This window comes from Phyllobates terribilis, unplaced genomic scaffold, assembly GCF_046119375.1.
Source record: "Phyllobates terribilis strain yellow unplaced genomic scaffold, ASM4611937v1 Scaffold_8__6_contigs__length_399053987, whole genome shotgun sequence".
NCBI lineage: Eukaryota > Metazoa > Chordata > Amphibia > Anura > Dendrobatidae > Phyllobates > Phyllobates terribilis.
In genome coordinates, this window is record NW_027362768.1 from 91,709,347 (window position 1) to 91,727,310 (window position 17,964).

The window sequence follows — 17,964 nt, forward strand, 5'->3', positions numbered from 1 at the left end:
ATTCTGCTCTACAGCCACTATTACATTGTGTGTCCAGGTCAGCATGAAAAATTAAGTGTACTTTCCTCTTTAATGCTGTATTTGGTACTACAGGTAAGGAAGGTTCACTTTGCATTTGTGTTGTGATCAGGGAATATATAAATTCATTTAATTTGTATGGCCGCACTTCCATTAAGGCGTTTTAAATGGCATTTCTGGACATGGCAGGTTCCCTTTTAAGCCATCGCACATCTGTATAATGTGTATATTATATGCAGGGTTGTATGTTCTTTGCTTAGGATCAAATACAAAAAATTAATGTGTCGGCCCCTTTGTCTCTCAGGGTTTTCGGCACCAGCATGGTGGAGGAGTATGAAGAAGTGGACTCTCAGTATCACTCAGAACGCCCAGATATTTATGATGAAGATGAAGGTAGTTTCATTTCTCAGAAATATATTTGTTGTCATCCTACATATTCTTCACAATTGATGAGTTTTTCTGTGTCCGTCTTAGAGGTGGGAGCGCGGTGGCAGACAAACTGCTTTAATTTTAATCAGAATTTTACGGGTCCTAATAAAATGATCAGAAGTGAATGTTAGCAGTTTATCCCACCATAGGTCTCCCTTTCCCCTCAGCCGAGCTCACCAATAACATATTAAAGAAAGTTTTGACTCTTCCTGTATCACATCCAGGAGAGATTAAATTTACTGCTTCTTTCCTTTAGTTGCGATCCAGTATCTCTGCAATCACACGCAACGACAAAAATATGTATGTAATTCTCTCACTTTGACTTTCAGACTATCCGCTGGATCACATCACAAGAGATGACAAACCATCAAAGAATTTGCTCGGCTCTGCTACAAGTGAGTGACGCGTTCCACAACATGAGGGGACGATCCGGTCTGTCCACAGCACTGCTGCGTCTCTGTAGGGAGCAGGGGGGTAATTCCACTGTGACAGGGCTGCCCTAAAATTGCCTCTTATTTCAGATGTTCTCCTCCTTCCATAGGGTGGTCTCCGCTTTTTTTGCACAGAATGCCAAAGGGATACGGCAGCCAGATCTCTGAAACAAAGTGATTATTCTCAGAACTGGAGGAAATATCCATGACTAGCTTGCCTTACTGATAAATATTATCAATTAAATGATCTATATATTCTAGTTAAAAATAAAACAATCGCCCATAACAAGCAGCCAGAATCCAGCTCTTGTATGTTATGGGTCCTTCCCACTTTGTGGCTCTCCGTTTTCCATCTGTCACACGCATGACCCACTGCTCGACTCGCTCCTCCTGGATGTAGCCAGGGAAGACCCAGGGACAAAACTCTCCCATTCAAGCGATCAGTGGGACCCTCAATGATCTAGCAATTATTACTGTTACAGTGATTTATTATGTAGCTCCCTATACCCCTTTAATTCCGCTATCCATGATCAGGCTTTGTGTGCTGCCATAAGAAGCACTGCTAATCCGGTCTTGGCTGCTGCTCATTGTCAGGACTGTTTGGTTGTCTGTAGCTATAACAGGTTAGTATTAATTTGGAGCAGATTTTCTCTGCATAAAGTCATTGTCACTCTTCAAGAGTCAAGCAGCACTGACAATGATTGACATCGCTGTGAGCGTGCTACGTAAAAAATGCAGTGTGATTCTATGTGAACCGCCTCATGCCCAGGGAAATGCATTGTGTTCCCCAGGCGGCCAGATCTAGAATCCATGACCATATAAAAGGGGAGACGGGCAGTGGCTTCTGTCCTGCATATTGGGCTCTTGGATTGTCGCTGCGAGCTTAGCTGCTGAATGTCATCTGATTACCTATTTTACTCGCTGACATCTCTTGGTATCTAGGATATCTTCAAGAAACAGCGCCTCTTGTATGTATAGACTGAGTCTGGTATTGCAGCTCGGCTCCATCCACATATGAAACCCATTAAAGATTTTCCAGGTTTATGTAACTGAAGCATAGTCAATATATAAAGCTTTTTCTTCTTTTTTTTTTACTCCACTTTCAAGATTGGTATTTGCTGTCAGCGAATTGGAGGCAACAAACCTGTACCCGCACCTAGTCCTAAGCTCAGCTGAGCAGCGGGTACAGATGAATTAAGCCGTTATAGTTCTCCGCCTGGACTCCACCCGTACATCGTAGTAAAGTACCGGGGTCTATGGCGAAGCTGATACTCGTATGTTTAAAAAGAACCTGTCCTCGTGAAAAAGCAGTCCACTCTGCAGGCACCATGACGTATGCTAATCCTCTGCTCTTTGTGGGGTTTTGGGTCCAGTGGGCGGTCCGATCAGTGACTGACAGCTCTCTGTAGTCACACTTGTACAAAGGAAGCTGTCAATCACTGATTGGACTGCCCACTGGACCCAACATCACAGGAAGTGCAATGGATTAAAGGAGTTGTCCCACAAACAGAAGTTCATTTTAATCATTAGATCTTGGAATAATAATAAGTTCCACAATTGGATGTGTTTAAATAAAATGTATACTCTTTTTGAAACCTTCCCTGCCCAGGAGCTGTGGTATGATCAGACCGTGTTCTGTACAAGGTCAGACACAGCCATTACAAACTGCACAGCAGGGGCACATTTATAAGATTCTCAGCTCAGGAACATTTTATTTAAACACATCCAATTGTGGAAATTATTATTATTCCAAGATCTATTGATTAAAATGAACTTTCGTTCGTGTGAAAACCCCTTTAATGATTAAATCCCAGGATATATATAGTTTTGAGACTAAATATTCAGTGTATCAATCTGCTCTGCTCCATAACCTGGTGCCTGCTGGTTGGCCGTTATAATCATGGTGATGGTGCCCTTAAAGGTTACAGGGCATTGATGGCTATTGCAGGCTCTGAATGACAGCCAGTGTTCCTACTCGCTGCCAGCAAATGGATATATTGAAGACGACGAGGAAGTGAAACCTAGTGTATTGGAAAGTCATACAACTTTTCATGTATACAGTTATTAAAGTGGTATTCCTGTCTCTGCATCTATGGACAGATCCATGCGTGATTCCTACAGCTAAGATCTGCACCTATCTCTGACCGGATCCCCATCTTGTGCCACCAGAAATGCATAGGTGGCTGTACTTGCTCCGCTCTCTCCATTATATTCGGTTTGAGACCCAAAAATTGCTCATGTGTTTTTGTATTTGCCCTGCAAGCATCATTCCATTTTATGACCCCCATAATCTACCCCAGAGATGGAGTCTAGCTACATGAACTTGAATGGCTCCAGCTTTACTCCTTTGTTTTGCCCACCCTTCGCTGCCCCTACATACAGTCATATGAAAAAGTTTGGGCACCCCTATTAATCTTAAGCTTAATGTTTTATAAAAATTGGTGTTTTTGCAACAGCTATTTCAGTTTGATATATGTAATAACTGTTGGACACAGTAATGTTTCTGCCTTGAAATGAGGTTTATTGTACTAACAGAAAATGTGCAATCTGCATTCAAACAAAATTTGAAAGGTGCATAAGTATAGGCACCCTTATCATTTTCTTGTTTTAAATACTCCTACCTACTTTTTACTGACTTACTAAAGCACTTTTTTTTGTTTTGTAACCTCATGGAGCTTTGAACTTTATAGCCAGGTGTATGCAATCATGAGAAAAGCTACTTAAAGTGGCCACTTGCAAGTTGTTCTCCTGTTTGAATCTCCTCTGAAGAGTGGCATCATGTGCTCCTCAAAACAACTGTCAAATGATCTGAAAACAAAGATTATTCAACATAGTTGTTCAGGGGAAGCATACAAAAAGCTGTCTCAGAGATTTAACCTGTCAGTTTCCACTGTGAGGAACATAGTAAGGAAATGGAAGAACACAGGGACAGTTCTTGTTAAGGCCAGAAGTGGCAGGCCAAGAAAAACATCAGAAAGGCAGAGAAGAAGAATGGTGAGATCAGTCAAGGACAATCCTCAGACCACCTCCAGAGAGCTGCAGCATCAACTTGCTGCAGATGGTGTCACTGTGCATCGGTCAACTATACAAGGCACTTTGCACAAGGAGAAGCTGTATGGGAGAGTGATGCGAAAGAAGCCGTTTCTGCAAGCACGCCACAAACAGAGTTGGCTGAGGTATGCAAAAGCACATTTGGAGAAGCCAATTTCTTTTTGGAAGAAGGTCCTGTGGACTGATGAAATCAAGATTGAGTTATTTGGTCATACAAAAAGGCGTTATGCATGGTGGCAAAAAAACACAGCATTCCAAGAAAAACACTTGCTACCCACAGTAAAATTTGGTGGAGGTTCCATCATGCTTTGGGGCTGTGTGGTCAATGCTGGCACTGGGAATCTTGTTAAAGTTGAGGGACGCATGGATTCCACTCAGTATCAGCAGATTCTTGACAATAGTGTTCAAGAATCAGTGATAAATATGAAGTTACAAAGTGGATGGATCTTTCAGCAAGACAATGATCCAAAACACCGCTCCAAATCTACTCAGGCATTCATGCAGAGGAACAATTACAATGTTCTGGAATGGCCATCCCAGTCCCCAGACCTGAATATCATTGAATATCTGTGGGATCATTTGAAGAGGGCTGTCCATGCTCGGCGACCATCAAACTTAACTGAACTGGAATTGTTTTGTAAAGAGGAATGGTCAAAAATACCTTCATCCAGGATCCAGGAACTCATTAAAAGCTGCAGGAAGCGACTAGAGGCTGTTATTTTTGCAAAAGGAGGATCTACTAACTATTAATGTCACTTTTCTGGTGAGGTGCCCATACTTATGCACCTGTCAAATTTTGTTTGAATGCAGATTGCACATTTTCTGTTAGTACAATGAACCTCATTTCAAGGCAGAAACATTACTGTGTCCAACAGTTATTACATATATCAAACTGAAATAGCTGTTGCAAAAACACCAATTTTTATAAAACATTAAGCTTAAGATTAATAGGGGTGCCCAAACTTTTTCATATGACTGTAGATGCATTTATTTTCTTCTAGTCGTGGGAAGATGATGATTTGGAGTAAAGGACCAGACAGATATTCCCTAGGCCTAGGCTTTATATGTAATGCAAGCGATGAGTGAACGTTTGTCACTTGCAGCAGATTTCCCGCCTGTAACACGTTTTGTCTCCATACCGCCTGCATGTATACGAGTGAAGTAATGTCTGCTTGTGTTCCTGCGTTCTCTTCAGATGCCATTCTTAGCATGGTGAATAATCTTGCTGCTAACATGCTGGGGGCGAATACTGAGGAAGAAATCGCTGAAGGGAAAGGTAGCTGCTTTCTACTTATATATCAGTATTACCATACACTTAGTATGAAGGGGAATGTGCGCTATATTCTTTTGAGGAAAGGTACTGATCTGCATTGTGCACATTGTCACCATTGGCTTTCTAGTGGTAATAGGAGGCTACCAGATTGTCCTGTACGAGCTGGGTTTTTTATCACCTTCATCCCACAAGTGTAGAAAGTATTGTGTCTTCTGGACGCATGTGCTGTGCACCGCAGCGCTGTCCGTGTGCGCATTACATGTACAGTCTCATCACGTGAGGTCAGGAGCAAGGCCAATAATCACTACTGTGCCTGCCATGTGTGATTGATGGCTTTCTATAAATTCCTGCAGTATTTACAATAGAATAGAAAGACATGAGAGATTGCAGATTGCATCTAGGTTATTCATTTCCAATGTGAGCATGCATGCTCGTTTAAAGGGATTGTCTGATTAGTGGGTCCGAGGATGTTGGAAGTGACTATGTTTAATTTTATACAGAACTGATTTCGATCAAAATATTGTAGATGGGTCCCGTTTATAAGAAAGTTCTATTCCTAGAAATGGGACCAATCCACAATATTTTTCTAGGCGTGAGATGGTTCTGCATGTAGTTGCATCTCTTAACAGCAGGCATACCCACTGATCGGACAGTCCCTTTAAACGAGATTGCATGATACTTGTTAAGCGACTTCACCCCACTCAGACATTTCTCTCCATGCTGATGCCAAAACGGGCAGTCAAAGGTTCACCTGGACAACTCACCTCGCCATATGATTTAATGAGTTGACTCCTGATTTTCTTTTCTAATACTTTTGGCTGCTTCTTTCGGTATATTTCAGCTAGATAAGCATTATGGCCAGGCTTGGACTGGCCCACAGGAGAACAGGAGAATCCTCCGATAGGCCCTTTTTGTAGAAGTGCTAATGAGTAGTGCATCAAAAAGTATCTTATCATTCATTAAGCAAGCTAGCCAAATTAATATTACATAGAAGCAAAAGTAAATTTGTTTACATGGGTCAGATTATTTTTGCATCTAGCTGAACAGTGGGCCCCAAGAATCACTGTTACTGGTGGACCTTCGCTGTCCAGTCTGACTCTGAATATATGCCCCAGAAATTTCCAACACATGGCCCAGAGCTTTAAACCTTCAGTCATTGGAAATATATAGGACAGTAGAGGAGCTGGCATATAATGGATTTTACAACGTCTTTGACCGATTGTCAAAGACGTCCATGCACTTGGGAAAAGGAGTTACTCATGTATAATGCTTCAGGATGATTTTACTCCTGCACTCTGCATGTATCGGTCCTAGCACAGCCATAAAGATGATGCATGTTTTGTAGTAATCCATTGTGCCAACACCAAGGAGAGAAATCTCTGAAGACACATGTTAATCCCCATAATCCATCTGTTAATGGCAAACCGGTACTGGACTCCGCCTGTAAAAGAAGAAAGCTGTATGAATCCTAAAACGCCTCCATTAGAAGAGCTAGTTACTGCGTTCTTGCCCCTTGCAGATGGTAGTATACAGCATCTTTCTAAGGGTTTTGCCTTGTTTTCTATTGACCAGTCACCCTAGTGACCGCCTTGGTATCGCACAAGTTTTAAGGATTTTGGTGGGATCTTCTATGGGTGCAAGATCACCCACTATCTTGCCTATATTGAAAAGGCCTATAGATGCTCTAATGTTAAGAGATATCTCGTGACCTTCTTTCATATCTCTATGCAGGGATCTTACAATGTTTTTGTTAAATGCGACAGTTGAATAGTTTTATATTTTTCCATAGTTCTGAACGGTAGTACACCTCAAAATGTTACCGAAGAATCTCCGGCCACAAGTACAACAACGACCCCGGAGGAAACGCCAACCCTGACAGCTACGTAAGTGCACGTCAGCCCGTGGCCTTCGGGCTCTGAGCTGCTTTATGTGCCCTCACCACTTGGTATTGCTACACAACCTGTCGTACAGTCTTTGTATTTGCAGCGCTTTGCTGTTATATAATTTTAAGAGGCTGTCCAGTGAAAACAAGTTATCACCTACCCACCGAATAGGCGATAAGTTGTTGAATAGTGGGGGTCTGACTGCTGTTACCTGCACCGTTATGGTTTTATTCCCATTACGAAATGGAGAGGTCTGTCAAATGTGCCAATTTGTTTTCTATAGGGCTGCTGGAAAAATCTCTTCTGAATATGACAAACAAGGGCGCATACCCTCTTTGATTACGAAGTTTCTAATATCATGGAAAGTTCCTACTGTACATCTCTCCTTGTGGCCATTGGGGAATGTACAGGGAGAGATAGATGTCTGTGACAGGCTGTTGGCCTTCTTCCCCGCTGTTGGCCTTCTTCCCCGCTGTTGGCCTTCTTCCCCGCTGTTGGCCTTCTTCCCCGCTGTTGGCCTTCTTCCCCGCTGTTGGCCTTCTTCCCCGCTGTTGGCCTTCTTCCCCGCTGTTGGCCGCAGCTTACTATGTTCTGTCCACGATGTATAGCTTGTCTTCCGGAGCTGATCAGATACACAAGAGACCACCTTCCCACCCTCCCCCCCCCCCCCCCTCCTTCCCATACACGTGTAGATAGGGAAGAAGGGAGGCTGGCAGTGGTGTATCTCCCTTGACAAAGAAAAGGATCCACCATTGGCCACTTGGGCAGAGGAAATAAAATGTATAATTATATGCTTAATTGTAAAACACTGGGCAAAACTGTCACTGAAAAAGACCTGGGTGTATTGGTGGACGACAAGCTCACGTCTGGTGGCCAGTGTCAGGCAGCTGCTGCAAAGGCAAATAAAATAATGGGATGCATTAAAAGAGGCATAGATGCTCATGAGGAGAACATAATTTTACCTCTATACAAGTCACTAGTGCGACCACGCTTAGAATACTGTGTACAGTTCTGGTCTCCGGTGTATAAGAAAGACATAGCTGAACTAGAGCAGGTGCAGAGAAGAGCGACCAAGGTTATTAGAGGACTGGGGGTCTGCAATACCAAGACAGGTTATTACACTTGGGGTTATTTAGTTTGGAAAAAAGAAGGCTTAGGGGTGATCTTATTACTATGTACAAGTATATGAGGGACAGTACAAAGACCTTTCTACTGATCTTTTTACTCTGAGGCCTGAGATGAGGACAAGGGGGCGTCTTCTACATCTGGAGGAAAGAAGATTAAATCATAATCACAGACGGGGATTCTTTACTGTAAGAGCAGTGAGACTATGGAGCTCTCTGCCGCATGATGTTGTATTGAGTGATTCACTACTAAAATTTAAGAAGGGCCTGGATGCCTTTCTTGAAAAGTATAATATTACAGGTTATATATACTAGGTTCCTTGATAGGGCTTTGATCCAGGGAACTAGTCTGATTGTCGTATGGAGTCGGGAAGGCATTTTTTCCCCAATGTGGAGCTTAGTGTTTGCCACATGGTTTTTTTTTTGCCTTCCTCTGGATGAACATGTTAGGCTATGGGTTGAACTGGATGGACTTAGTTTTTAAGGTTGAAGGAAGACTATGTTACTATTGAAAATCTGATGATCCAATCCTTTTATCATCTGTCAGGAGGCCCTCAAAAATTATCAGCTAGTTAAGCTGGTTCTGCTACCTTTCATCTAATGTGTATGGGGGCTTTTTCTCCCAAACTCCAAATAATAAGTACTGCTCAAATAATTGAGCAGGTAGAGCAATGAGTCTCGTATCATTTGAATGTGAGTTTTCTGGCGTTAATTTGCACAATATTATTATTGTATATTAATATTACAGCAAGTGTTAAAAATCATAAAGCATGTCCTTTAGAAGTGAATGGGTTAATGTACGGTATGCTTTAGGTCGGCATTGAGTTTAATTCTTTATTCTGGTCAGATATTATCTCATCTTCTACTAAAAGGAACTGATTTCTCTAAAACTTGTTTGTTTTTCACTCCAGGTTGGAGGAAGAGAGTGTGACTCTGCCGACTGTTTCTGTACCTGAGCCCGAGCCAGATACTCCCAAAGAAAGCCCCATTGTTCAGCTGGTCCAAGAGGAAGAGGAGGAGCAGTCAGCCCAGTCCACGGTGACTCTCTTGGGCAGCGATGAACAGGAAGAAGACAAGGTGTCCTGGTTTGAGTTTGAGAGCCAGGTTTACTGTGGGGAATTGGCCACAGTCTGCTGCATCTCCAGCTTCTCTGAGTACATTTATAAGTGGTGTTCAGCCATCGTTGCCTTTCATAGGCAGCGTAGTAAACCAGCAGAGTACAAACGTAAGGAGGAAGAGGACTCCCAGTCCACACAGCAACCTTTATATGCCCCAACTACTGTTGAGCCCTTGGCCGAACCCTCTGAGAGCAAAATCGCAGAGGAGACCACCACAGACTTCATTTTGGTAGATTCTGGAGACAATTTACAGACCGGATCTGTAAATAAGGTCATCGAGCCCATCCATGTGGAGCCTAGTCAGTCGCAGACCATTTCTCAGTCGGTGGCTACTGACGAAAGCGGTTCCTCAAATGAATCTCCTTCAGAGACCAGCAAAGTGGTGACACACCCGACTCCTGACCTCATTTCTACAGATTTTGTACAGAATCAAACAAAGGAGCAAAATCCAAGTGATACTCTGATTTATGCAGAGAAACCAACTTTGGGCTCTGAGGACAGTACCCTAGTGGAGGATGTGCTGGACAGTTCCAGGGAGGAACCGGCCGAATACCCCAACATTATTAAAGATGCAGAGACTCTGCAGATGCAAGAAACTAGCATGTCCGCTACGGAGAGCGAAGTGGAAACTAAAGAGACATTAAAGCCTGTAATGCCCCCTGTTGTGGATAGCCCTGCGGCAGTGGACAAGAGGGAGGAAGACCACATGAGCGAAGATGCTTCCCTAAGTGGCAGCTTGCACAGAAGTACTACTGATTTCTATGCCGAGCTCCAAAATGCTACTGAGCTGGGCTATACCAATGGGAATCAAGTGCACGGCTCCAACCAGAAGGAGTCCGTCTTTATGCGCCTCAATAACCGAATTAAAGCTCTCGAGGTTAATATGTCATTAAGTGGTCGCTACCTGGAAGAGCTCAGTCAGCGGTAAGTAAAATGATTTTCTTATTGACATGTAGCCCCCCCTTCTGCTCTGGAGGTCTCACTATGACTATATAGCACATGTTTCATTCTTTTGGAATGTGAAACTTTTCATTTTGGGGGAATTTTCTTTAGCTTCCTTTAGTGATTTTGGGCTTGTTTCACATCTATGTCAGAGGCTCCATCAAGCCTTTTTTTTGCAGCTTCTGCTCAAGAATACAGGGAGAAAATAGGGTTTTTATTTTTTTCCCTGGTTAAAAGACAAAAACCCACCAGACTCCATTATAGTTTATGGTACCTGTCAGGCACGTTTATGCACTGCCATTATTTTTGATGGCTAAAAAAGATAACAAAATTTAAAAATGAGTGGCGCCTTTGCCTTTTTGCTGTGGGCTTCAGCAGCCAGCCTCAAGTGGGGACAGCCTTTTTTAATTCAGCAGCCATTATTCAGTTTTTCATTGGTTTTTGAATTTTTCTTTTGCAATTTGCTTTAAAAAGCAACTAAACACACTCTGGATCGAAGTGCAGGGATTTTTTAGTTATTTTTTATTTTATAAAGATCCTGATGTTTTTGTGTCCTCATATATAGAAAACATACAAATTGTGCACCAAAGTCTTTTGCTATCCTTCTTATAGTGTTCTCTTGTATTGAATGACTGCATCCAGTAATGACTTGTAGCACCAGCGTTTCTAAGTTCCCTGCCCCTAGTAATATACTTACCGGTCGCCATCTTCTTCTGTTCTCTGCACCGCTTCGGTCGTCTTCTGCAGGTTGTGACCTGCTGGATCATTCCAGTGTTTGATGAGTGAGACGGAAGTCACAATTCAATGTAATTCTATGAGAGCATCATTCTAGATCTCATAGATTTACATTGTGAGCTTTCGTCCGTTACCTCTGACTTCCGGTCAGTCAGAAGTTGCGTCACTGGGAAGAGCTGAAGACTGCTGCTGGTAAGTATAATGCTAGGGTCCTATGTTAGGCTATGTGCCCACGTTGCAGAACTGAAGCATATTTTTTACGCTTCTCCCTGGCGGGAAAATCGCATGCGGATATTACATGCGGTTTTCCCGCCAGGTAGAAGCGTTTGTGAGGCGTCTTTGCAGCGTTCTTCACATGCATTTCCGCGTGCGGGTTATCAAGCACTTCTCCAAGTGATTTTAGCATCACTTGGAAAACTGCTTGACAACTTGGTCACACTATATAAATCCATGCAACCGGCATGGATTTATATAGTGTGACCAAGTAATAGTTAAAAAAAAAAAAAAAAAAAGAATTAGAATGGTAAAAAATAAAAAAATAAAGTTTATACTCACCTTCCGATGCATTCTCTGCCCCGTCCGGAGTCTTGAGCGGCTCACGCTGTTGTGTGCAGGACCTGCGGTGACGTCAATGAGTCATGTCATGGGTCACATGACTCAATGACGTGGCAGGTCCTTCACACAACAGCGCGACAGCGGGAAAACACCGGGAAGGCATCAGAAGATAAGTATAAACTTTCTTTTTTCTTTTTTTTACAGGTTCTTTGGTACCCAGGTCTGGATGAGAGTCTCCTCTCATCCAGACTTGGGTACCATCCGCACATTGATTCCGCTGCGCTTCCGCAAAATTAATGAACATGCTGCGGATTTTTGACCGCAGCATATACGCTGTGGAAAAATCCCCAGCATGGGCATTGACATTGCGGAATGCTATTGGGTGCGGATATACATGCGTTTTACAAGCGTTTACGCTGCGGAAATTCCGCAGCATATACGCTTGTAATGCGCAACGTGGGCACGCAGCCTTATTGGCACCACTCCAGCACTGAAAAATCCACAGGAGTGGGTCTTTATGTGCTTCACTCACTACTGTCCAGTGTTTCTCAAGCAGAGCAAATGTCGAGTTGTAATGAAAGTGAAAAGTGCATTGAGCCGCAGTTTTATCACAGCTGTGTTAACAGTGCAGCATCTACACTGCCATAGATTAACAAATGTGATTCCGTAATGTGTATTACACACTTTGGCTACATATAAGGGTATGGTATTTTTTCTGCAGCAAAAGCTAGTGGAAAAATGCATAAAATATGCTAGTTTTAACTTGCGTTTTTTTTCCCCCCATTCAATAGAATGGGTGAGAAACGCTGAAACAATTGATATGCTGTAGATTTCAAAAAAGGTGAGGAAAAAACAAGCTTGAGCATGAGACTTTTTTATTTTTTTTATTTACTTTGTTGGTAGTGTAAAACAGTGTTTTTGCCAAAAAAAACGCTGTAAAAACATCCCATGTGAGCTAAACCTATTGACACACGTTCACTGAACTGTATACACCGACTGTCGAAAAGAACAGCACGGTGGTGTCCCCAGGACATCCTCCTCTACATGGGGCCTGGTGCTGGCAATAGATCTGATTTTTGGACCTGTATTAATGATGCAATCACCCAACGAATGAGCGTTACTGCAAGTTCAGCTGACTGCTGGCAGGGTAACACTGCCGAAAATTGGCAATTAGCGCTCTCCGGTTATTGGCTCATGTAGCTGGACCTTAACTCTGTTCTCACTGACTTAGTGTCAGTGTCTAAGACTCCTCAGTGATGAAGTCAATTTATTCGCGGCTTTTATGAAGATTTTAAGTACTTAGTAAAGTAGACGTGATAAATGGACAGGCCCTCTTTTTTTCTTTTTTTTTTTTTTTTTTTTTTTAAAGATTTCATATGCATTAAAATTGCTAGTTTAGCTTAGTCTTTTTTTTTTTTATTTTTTTTTTTTTATTCTTAAGGTATCGAAAACAAATGGAAGAAATGCAGAGAGCTTTCAACAAAACAATATTAAAGCTTCAAAATACTTCCCGAATAGCAGAAGAACAGGTAATGCACGGCATCTGGATATTTCGTAGCAATATTAACCTGTTGAGCTGGTCACCGGCTCACCACAATTACCTAAAGGTATTTTCGTTGACATTGCAGCAATAAATTAGTCACCGGTTCGTGAATTTGGTCACATCCATTAGTGCATTTATTCACCAATTCTTCACGTTTTACAGTCTCCTAGAAGCTGCAGCTGCTTTTCTCTGGGAGGATCAGTTTTCTAATCTGCCAGAGTTTATCCCATTCTGTAATGTTACAGGAACAGGATCTAGTCCCCCAGAGACCGGGGTTTCATCTTTTGTAGAAGTTTAAATAGGAAGAATATTTGGAACAATATGTAATGGCTGAATGACAATCTGCCTTGTGAATGCAGGATAGCTGAAGACCCTGTATGGGCACCTGAACTGTCATCCATAAATATAAGAGAATCATTTATTCAGATTGTGTGAACGTTCTGTACAAGAAAGAATACAAAAAGTTTTCTCCAAATACAGAACAGAAGGATTTTTTTTTTATAACCCAGATTGTGAAACGCTTTCTATTTATCAGGATCAACGTCAGACAGAATCCATTCAACTGCTCCAAGCTCAGCTCCTGAATATGACCCAGCTCGTCTCCAACCTGTCCGCCACTGTCACGGAGTTAAAGCGGGAGGTAAGAAATAAGTCTGTGCCCCCTATTCTACACTGCAGATAGAATCTGAACGTGGAGGGAAGGCAACAAGCCAATGCAATAATTTAATTCTGGTCCCACCCTAAATGAGAGCTTGTCCCGACACGAGTTCACCAAGTATTTAATATACAGCTGCTATAAATGCAGATCTTGTATGAAGATAAAAATAAGTAAGAGGATTCACTTTTACGTGCATACATTTCTGGCTATGATTGGGGTCCTTGGTGTCTGTCACCACCCTCCCCCCCCCACCCCAAAAAAAAAAAAAAAAAAAATTCTGAAAAGACAGTCTATCTAATAAAATCTATAGTCACATCCATCACCCCCATTGCTCCTGCACAGGCACCTCCTGTGGTCTCCACCAGAACAGGAAGCAATGATGTCCCATTCCTGGTCACCGGACCACTGAGGGCTGTGATTGGCTGCAGAGGTCAGGGGATTGGAATCCCATGCCATTCGAGGCACATTCGACATTGGATGTCCCGTATGTACATCAAGCTCATTTTACAATTTCTGTCCGTTTAGCTCCATGTGCCACGTCTAAACATCGCGGGGCCATACAACTTCGGTCAGGAGCCTCCATACCCATTAGATGGTCGATCGATCAGTTGTGTGGAAATCAGTGGGTTCCGCTGACATTAAGAGCAATGTCCGGTGAAATAACGTTCTCCACAGAATGGGTGATAACTTATTGGATCGGTGGGGGTCCGACCTCTTGGACCTTCACCCATCAGCAGAATGGGGCTCTTTCATTTGTTAGTATGTATCTGCAGTGCTCACGCTCCACTGTTGCTTCATTCATTCTTTACAACCAGCCGGGGTTGATTTTTCTAGCATCCCTATAGAAAATGAATGAAGTGGCGGATGGGCGTCTGACCTGCCTTTTTCCATTTTGCTATGGGGGAAAAAAAAAGTGCTCCATTGCAAAATTCCCCCCAAAATTCCCTGTTCTGCCTATCAGTGCAGATCAGTAAGTTGGGTGATAACTTGATTTCATCGGAGCAATCCCTTTAACCACACAATTTATTCGCTCAATTATGAACTTCACTGTTGATTGACAACCTTGTGATTTTGTATTTTTATTCTTTCTGTTCCCATTTTGTATGTGAAACCTCTTCCGTCTTGTATCTCAGGTATCCGATCAGCAGAGTTACGTGGTCATCTCTCTGATCATATGCATCGGTTTGGCCTTATTTATTTGCATTCGCTGTAGAAACTTGTCTCAGTTCAATGACGACGACTTGTCAAAAATCCCTAAAAGCAATAATTACCCAAGTCCTAAAAGGTGAGTGTAATCATCTATAATAAGAAAATGTAAGTATGGATGGAAATTGTAACGGCAAATGATTGTATGAATGGATATGTAACATGTAATGTTCCTCTAGCAATTCCTGCAGTTACATCTGTATCAAAAGTTTTTTTTTTTCTGTTTTTAATTATTTTTTTTGAGCTCCCACCCAGCGTTATAGCGTAAGTAAATTTAGTGTTAGTTCATGTTAAGAACTGCTCATTTGGACATGAATGTTGGGCTTCAAAAAGAAACCTGAAACACCTTACCAAATTACAAGTCTTTTGATTTTCTTATCCATCAGTTGAAATTATGAAATATTTTGCAGTTTATTGACCCAAACTTCAAAGGGTCAATATCGTCCATGTTCTTATAAAATACAAGGGGCAGATGACAGTGACGTCTGATCTGGGACCACCAGTTTCCTGAGCAGACAATTGTTAGAGCGCCCTCTGGTGCCACGTTAGAATATTACATGACCAGTCACAGTATCATTTTTCTAAGCGTAGTAGCATTTGTATGTTTTTAATTACTCTATCAGATTTAGCTCATGTTCACACACTGTAGGTTCTGTCCAGATCTTCATGTGGATTGCACAGCTAAATCTAGACAGTCTGGTTAGTTTCACATGAGCGTATTTTTGGTCCGAATGTTGTCCTTGGGGGAGAAAAAACAGACCAGCACATGGATGGTACTCAGACCAATGTTGTTCAATGGACAATGCTGATGAGAGATTTTTTATTTTTTTATTTTCCATACCCTGAATCTACGAGTGGAAAAAAAAAAAAAATTGCAGCATATACGACTTTCTTCCATGCGTCTCTTCAGACTTATCAGTTAGTTTGTGGGTGAGCAAAAAAACCACACAGATCAACCCTATAGAATCTGATTTATATGCTGCATTGCAAATCTTTAACATAGAAAACTCTGTTTTGCCTTGTAGATTTATTGATCGGTGGGGGTCCGACCTCTTGAACCCTCCACCCATCAGCAGAATGAGGCACTTTTATCTATGATAGAATATATCGACAGTGCTCATACTCGACCGCTGCTTCATTCATTCTGTACGGCAAACCGGGTCTGCTTTTTCCAGCACCCCTATAGAAAATGAAGTCGCGGTTGGGCGTACTACCTGGCTCTGCCATTTTGCAATGGGTAAAAAAGTGCCACTGTATAAAAATTGATTGCACATGAATGAGAAAAAAATCATCCGAGTTTTCTGGATGAAACTCGGACATTTTTTTTTTTTTTTATAGGCTCATGTGAACCCTGCCTTTAATTATAATAATATTATTGATAAAAATATTTTTTATTTCTTTAGCACCAACATATTCCGCAGCACTTTACATTTTAGAGGGGACTTGTACAGACATTACAATAAAGCCTCTATTACAGCTGCAGCAGCAATGAAGGATATGGACACTTTTGGGAGTATTTTTTTTTCTTGGGTTAATAACAAAAAATTTCTGCATTATTAGTTTCTTTAACTACTTTTCATGGTTTGCCTTCTACAGCCTCTGTTCTATTGCTGGCTGAAAAGTGGGTTAGATGTGACTCCATCAGTGAGCTCGTTCTGTTGGGGACTTTGTAACGCTTATCTTTTTTTTGAGCTTTTCTTGGCCACAGACCACATCAAAGTTACACTGAATTTTTAATGTGGTCCTTAATCCACACCGAAGAGTTCAGAAAAAGTCACATGCTACATTCATACGTGTGTTTGAGTGTTACTGCCTTAGGGTGTGTGCACACACATTGTGTTTTGCTGCAGATTTTTATGTAAATTTTCAGCTGCGTCTGGCAGTACCAGCAAAGTTTACAAGAAAGCAGAATTGACTGTTCCCACATTTTGCTTTTTGTTTGCGTATTTTTAGTGATTAAAAAATTGCTGAAAGTGACATGTCTCTTCTTTCAGCATTTTTTCACCCATAGGAAGTAATGGGGGGGATGAAAAAACGTTACAAATACGCAGCAAAAACGCACCTGTGTATTTTGCTGCGTATTTGCAGCGTTCTTGATGGCAAAATAGAATGGGAGTCTTTTTTTTTTTTCACAGAACTTTGTGCATTACTAAATAGAGACAGAAGGACAGGGAGAAAACGTTGCAAAAACACAACAAAAAACGCAGCTAAACCTGCTGCCAGAGAAAAGTTATCAGCTGATTTCATGCAGATAATGGTGCAGAAAAAACACAACGTGTGTGCACATACCCAGTGAAATACTATTTTTGGGGTTTTTTTTTTGATCAGTTAAATGAGGAAACCAGGATGGATGGAACAATGAAGTACGAAGGCTGACTATCTAGTTTCATCCATGTCTCACGAATCCCTATAGACTTTTATGGCTGAGACTGATCAGCAAAACTGATGAGAATAGGACCTGCTCAGAGTCTTTCAGATAGGAGACAGACATGTTTTAAAAACTGATGTGTGTTTGGATCAAGATTTTTAATGAAACTCAATTGCAAAATTTGTATACAAAATACATGTATTTAAGTGTGTGTAGTAAAAAAAAAAAAACTCCAAAGGTGTCCATATCAGGTTTAAAACTATTATTCCTTAGTCATTAATCCAGATTAAAATCTATGTAAAATAATGTGCTGCAGGATTTTATAATCCACGTCATGTTGGCTTCTACTCTAACGCTTCCCATGGAACAGAGATAATCACGTGCTAATTTGTGGAAGACATTTTCAACATCCGCCAGTGATTTCATGTAGACTATGTTCACAAGTCCAGAACATCCAACCCAGCAAAAAAGTTGTGCAGACACAATATCCCCCCCCCCCTTTTAAAAAAAATATATATATTTCTGCTGGATTCGTTTTTTTTTAACACTGAAGTTTATGGAAAATGGATCAGTTTTTCTTTCCTTTTGAGAAGGATCCGTTTTTTGCTTATTGGATCTGTTTCAACTGGA

The 17,964-nt window shown here is 41.6% G+C and overlaps 1 protein-coding gene across 4 annotated transcripts in view; it reads left to right on the forward strand.

Moving 5' to 3' along the window:
- Positions 1 to 17,964, forward strand: part of SUCO (SUN domain containing ossification factor) — a 115,245-nt gene that overhangs the window by 86,026 nt on the left and 11,255 nt on the right. For all 4 annotated transcript variants that reach the window (XM_073643138.1, XM_073643136.1, XM_073643137.1 and 1 more), the window contains 8 exons: positions 323 to 411; positions 777 to 842; positions 5,125 to 5,205; positions 6,992 to 7,085; positions 9,121 to 10,251; positions 13,001 to 13,088; positions 13,638 to 13,742; positions 14,894 to 15,045. In XM_073643138.1, the coding sequence (XP_073499239.1) occupies positions 323 to 411; positions 777 to 842; positions 5,125 to 5,205; positions 6,992 to 7,085; positions 9,121 to 10,251; positions 13,001 to 13,088; positions 13,638 to 13,742; positions 14,894 to 15,045 (1,806 nt within the window). The remainder of the gene's footprint in view (positions 1 to 322; positions 412 to 776; positions 843 to 5,124; positions 5,206 to 6,991; positions 7,086 to 9,120; positions 10,252 to 13,000; positions 13,089 to 13,637; positions 13,743 to 14,893; positions 15,046 to 17,964) is intronic.